The sequence below is a fragment of the Humulus lupulus genome, chromosome 4 (assembly GCF_963169125.1).
Source record: "Humulus lupulus chromosome 4, drHumLupu1.1, whole genome shotgun sequence".
Classification (NCBI taxonomy): Eukaryota; Viridiplantae; Streptophyta; class Magnoliopsida; order Rosales; family Cannabaceae; genus Humulus; species Humulus lupulus.
In genome coordinates, this window is record NC_084796.1 from 21,984,438 (window position 1) to 21,990,165 (window position 5,728).

A 5,728-nucleotide genomic window follows, 5' to 3' on the forward strand; every position below is an offset into this window, starting at 1 on the left:
CCTACTAAACCAGCCATTAACCATAATAGTTTTTTGCTGGTCCTGTAAGAGTGGCTGGAAACAGCATACATCTGAGCTCATAGCCAACATTGCTGGCTCGCATGATGGTTTTAAAAGTACTCAGATGACTATACGGGTCTGAGTTTCCATCAAATGGTGCTACATGGGGTATTATGAATCCTTGGGGAAACGGAGTGTTAGAAATATGTGGGGCAAAAGGCTCGAGCTCCTCATCGGACTCTTTAGCCTTATCCTTGTTCCGCTCGTCTTGTAGGAGCCTGAATGCTCTTTCTAACTGATCAATCCTTTCATGGACCAGATCCACTGGGGGCCGAGCTTGGACTTGAGGGGGTTGGTTATCGTTAATAACAACTCCAGACATGATTAAACAAAATACAAGAAGAAACGAACAATAAAAGACACAATTTTTTACATGGTTCAGCAGTTAAAATTTGCCTAGTCCACGAGTTGACGTTATTCAACGATGGAATTATCTCAAAGCTTTTTGGAAGCAATTTAATAGAGTATTCCCCAGTACCAATTTCTCCATCCCTTACAAATGAATAACTCCAATCTATTTATAGATTGGTTTACAGAATATCTCCCCTCACATTTCGGGGAGTTATTATTCGAATCACAAAATAAATACAATTAAATGCATATAATTATATAATACGTGTATAAACCCCATGATATTCGGGATTTAACAACAGATTACAACCAATCCCTTAGATATAGGGATTCTCAAATAGTAACTATGTTCACACTTGGCTATCGACTTCAAATAATCGAATGCCTCCGAGATCGACCAACCACCACGAGCTCGCTTCCTCGGTTTACCTCGGTCTTAACAAGAGACTTTGTCGAGATGATCCCTTCCCGAGCTCACAATGCCCGAGCTCGAACCGTCTTGTCTGATGATAAAAGATGAACTAGGAGATTTATACAAGTGCTAAATCCTTGTTATTTTAGCTTCGAGCTCGACTTGTAACCTCGGAACACCTTTGAGACCACGTAGTTCCGAGCTCACCAATTCTGACGTCGTCGTTTTAATACCCAGCGAGACTGTTATTGATTTTCTCATTAATGCTGATTATATGACGAATTTGCTTATTTCGAGCTTACACCTTACGAGCCTAACTTTCGAGATCGAAAATTCCATTATCGAAATTTGGGTGTAATATATGCTATACTTTTAGTTTGTTGAATTTAATTATTTAAACATTTTTTTAAAAAAAAAATACTTAAGATTAGTTTGAGTGGGTTAATTCGACTAAACCGTCTAAAACATTAGACATATTATTTTTTTTCTTAATTGGATGGATTAGGGTTGAATTTTTGCAACCCAATTTTTACATTTAGTTGATTAAAAATATATTATAACCTGACCAAACCGACAAATAATCATCTTTAGATGTAGACATCACACCTGAAAGATGCCTGAGGGAATAAAATACTCCCCAAAATTTAAATATGTAATACTAAATGCTGGACTTCTGTATCTTCGATCTTTCTCACGAAATGACCAAAAAAACATGGAATCATTTTATACTATATCCGTTCATTTTATACTATATCAGTTATGCACGAACTACTTACTACTAATTAAATTATATGAAATATTATTATAAATTATTTTGGATAAATAAACTGCAAGCTGAACCAGATTTGAATTGAAAATGTCACCATTATTCTTACTTGTTATTATTCTTATTTAATTTCAAGAGCCTAGGCCAGATTTTAAATGACTTATATCCTCGTTTTAAAGTAAGCTAGCAATAGAACTTCACAATGAATTGAGAAATAAACTCAAAATTTTCCGATCAAATTAAATTACAACAACTTACAAGGATGTGACTTGCTTTTCCTATGTTTTGGGCCACGTTATTGAGTTTCATTTTGGTCATAGAATTAGATTAGTTTCTCTTTTAGTTCCTCTTTTCCTTTGTTTTGGGCCACAGAATTAAGTTTGGTCCAAAAGATGAGGTCTATAACTCATAGTTCGTTGTCTTAGCTAAAGGAGTAATTTGCAAGCACACATTTTTCATACTAAGATGCCAAACTTTAGCTATATGATGTGATATAATGATACTTTCAATTAGTAATCACCTTCCTTCGAGAAACTAAAAGTTGATATTTTTTTTTTTTTAAAGAGCTAAAAGTTGATATTTATTATAGACATACTTCAGATTTTTTTTATAAAAAATATCATCATAATATGTTGATTTTATTGATATAATATATATATAAATATACCAGGTAGAAGCAATATATAATAAAATGAATTATAGTTCTATAATATATATAAATATTTATAGGAATAATCTCTACATATTTGATATCTAAACACAACGTTGACATAGATATTTATATTTACATGACTACATGACATATATATAAAATACAATAATATTTAAAAAGAAATTAATAATAGAATTAAAATAAGAATAGAAAAAGTTATAGTGTAGACAGTAGTATATATGCATAAACTATTTTTTAGTTTCTAATGTATCTCACAATGTCTTTTGGTGAATTTGATAAAGAAAAATAGCTCTAATCACTTGATAAAAAACAAACTATCACACAAATTTATAAGATAAAAAAAATGATATGTATGTCTTTATTATTTTTAAATAAATATGATTTAATTATTTAAATTATCATAAAATATCTTATTTTAATTAAATTTTTTTGTTTAAGTTTATGTTTGTTCTGGTTTTTGAATTTGACAGTGACAACAAAAGATTATAAATTATATGTTTAATATAATATTAAGTTTAAGTTTAATTAAAATTTATTTAAGTTATAAAATATATGATTTTATTATTTTTAAATATTTTTTATTGTAAAATATCTAAAAAATATCATATTTTAATTTGTTTAATTATTCATTTATTTAAGTTTAAGTCATATTTACAATCTACTGTTAAATATAAGAATATTCTGTTAAAGTTAACGGAAAAAAATAAAAAACTGTTAAAACCAATAATTTACATTATCTATACACTTTTTATATAGAAGATATATGTACTAGGTATAAGCAACATGCAATATGTACGTTTGCTTGGTTTTATTTATAGAATTTATTAATTATTTTTATTAAATTTATATTAATGTCATATAAATTTTGAAATAAATAACTTATTTTAATTAAATAATTTATTTATTTTTGTTTAAGTTTATGTTTGTTTTAATTTTTGAATTTGGGAGTGACAAAAAAAGATTATATATTATATATTTAATGTAATATTAAATATTATACGTGAATTTTAAATTTAAGTTTCTTGCTAGTTTTAAAAAAAAAAAGTGTTGCTAATTTACAGTAGATTATATTATATGTTTAATATGATATTATTCTAATAAGTAAGTTTAAGTTTAATTAAATTTTATTTAAGTTATAAAACGTATGATTTTTTTTTAAAATAATTATCATTCTATAATATCTCAACAATATCATATTTTAATTTGTTTAATTATATATTATTTTAAAATAATTATCATTGTAAAATATATGAAAAATATCATATTTTAATTTGTTTAATTATTTATTATTTTTAAATAATTATCATTGTAAAATATCTCAACAATATCATATTTCAATTTTTTTTAATTATTTAGTTTATTTAATTTAATTTTAAGTGTTAACAAACTACCGTTAAATATAATAATATTATGTTAAATATAAGAATATTCCATTAAAATTAACATTAAAAAAATAAAAAACCGTTAAAACCAATAATTTCCGTTATCTACACACTTATTATATAGAAGAGATATACTAGATACAAGCAACGTCCAATATGCATGTTTGCTTAGTTTTATTTATAGAATTTATTAATTATTTTTATTAAATTTATATTAATGTCATATAAATTTCAAATAAATATCCTATTTTAATTGAATAATTTATTTATTTTTGTTTAAGTTTATATTTGTTCTAGTTTTTGAATTTGAGAGTGACAACAAGAGATTATATATTATATGTTTAATGTAAAATTAAATATTATACATGGATTTTAAATTTAAGTTTCTTGCTAGTTTTTTTTTTTTTAAAAAAAAAGCAATTTGTTGCTAATTGACACTAGATTATATTATATGTTTAATATGATATTATTCTAATAAGTGAGTTTAAGTTTAATTAAATTTTATTTAAGTTATAAATGTATGATTTTATTATTTAAAAATAATTATCATTGTAAAATATCTTAAAAATACCCTTATTCCGAAATCTAATTGTCATGCCACTGTTGGTGATTTTCATCCAATTTCTTGCTGCAATATGCTGTATAAAGCAGCTACAAAAACGATTTGTGAGAGGCTTAGAACTATTTTTCTAGGCCAAATTGCTCAAAATCAGGGAGGTTTCATCCTTGGACGTTTTATTGCTCATAATATCATGATTTGTCAAGATATAGTTTGTCATTATGGGCGGAAAAATGTGCACCCTAGCCGCATGATCAAAATGGACCTTAAAAAAGCTTATGATACCGTTGATTGTGATTTTTTAGAGGAGATACTTGTGGCATTGAACTTTCCAATTAAGTTTGTGATGCTGATTATGAATTGTGTGCGTACTCCTCGGTTTTCCTTGCTTTTAGATGGCTCGCTTCATGGTTTCTTTGAGTCTAAGAAGGATTTAAGGCAAGGGGACCCTTTATCTCCTCCTCTTTTTGTCATCTGTATGGAATACTTATCAAGAACCTTAACTAAGGTTGCTTGCAAGACTAATTTCCATTTCCATCACAGGTGTAAAGATCTAAAATTAACTCATCTGTGTGTTTGCAGATAATGTTATTCTGTTTTGTAGAGGAGATTACAAATCAATATTGTTGTTGCTGCAAGGGTTTAAAAGATTTTTTTGACACTTCTTGTTTACAAGCAAATGTGAGTAAATCGGTAGTTTACTGTCATGGTATGATTGAAGAGGAAGTGAACTGAATCCTCTTAGTCTCGGGGTTTATCAAAAGCCCTCTTGCTTTTCGCTATCTTGGGATTTTGATATGCTCCAAAAAAAATAGTTTGTCTGAGTGTAATGTTTTAGCAGAGAAGATGATTCATAGAATTAGAATTTGAAGTTCAAGACATTTGTCTTTTGCTGGCAGGCTTACTCTTGTGAAGTTCTGATGTTTATTCATCGCTATTGGGCTCAAGTTATGATCCTTCCGAAGGCCCTATTGGAAAGAATTAACCAAATATGTCAAGCTTTCCTTTGGCGTGGTACATATGAGCATAATGGCCCTTGGTATTTTTCTTGGGGAGATGTATGTAAGAAGAAGATTGAAGGTGGTCTGGGCTTGAGAAATATTGTTTACTGGCATATTGCAGCTATTGGGAAACATGTTTGCCATATCTCAATGAACAAGGAAAACCTTTGGGTGAAATGAGTTCATTCGGTTTACTTAAAATGCCAAGATTGGTGGGAGTACACAGCTCCTAGTGATAGTAGCTGGTACTGGCAGCAGGTTGTGCTGATTAAAGGAAAATTCAAAAGCAGTTTTATCAAGGCAAATGTTTGAGCAAAACTCCTACTCTATCTCTGAAATCTATAAAGTTTTGTTCACTGTCAACCAAATCAGGTTTGCCTATGCTAATATTTGGAATAGATTAAGTGTTCCTAAACACAAAATCTTCACTTGGCTTTGTCTTTTACGGAGATTGAAAACTAAGGATCGACTGAGACGATTTGGTTTGAGCATAGATCCTTGTTGTAGCATTTGTGGTTTGGAAG

At 28.4% G+C, this 5,728-nt stretch overlaps 1 protein-coding gene across 1 annotated transcript; it reads left to right on the plus strand.

The window, feature by feature from the left end:
- The first annotated feature begins 4,462 nt into the window (after positions 1 to 4,462).
- On the plus strand, positions 4,463 to 5,384 carry LOC133831978 (uncharacterized). Its single transcript, XM_062262378.1, has 3 exons — positions 4,463 to 4,711; positions 4,786 to 4,884; positions 5,103 to 5,384. Exons 1-3 carry the CDS (start codon positions 4,463 to 4,465, stop codon positions 5,382 to 5,384), a joined length of 630 nt encoding a protein of 209 aa, XP_062118362.1.
- The last annotated feature ends 344 nt before the right edge of the window (positions 5,385 to 5,728 follow it).

Coding starts and splice junctions, on each gene's coding strand:
- LOC133831978 (XM_062262378.1), top strand. CDS start 4,463: ATGGACCTTAAAAAAGCTTATGATACCGTTGATTGTGATTTTTTAGAG. Junction 4,712..4,785: donor TATCAAGAACCTTAACTAAG/GTTGCTTGCAAG, acceptor GTGTGTTTGCAG/ATAATGTTATTCTGTTTTGT. Junction 4,885..5,102: donor CTTCTTGTTTACAAGCAAAT/GTGAGTAAATCG, acceptor TTTTGCTGGCAG/GCTTACTCTTGTGAAGTTCT.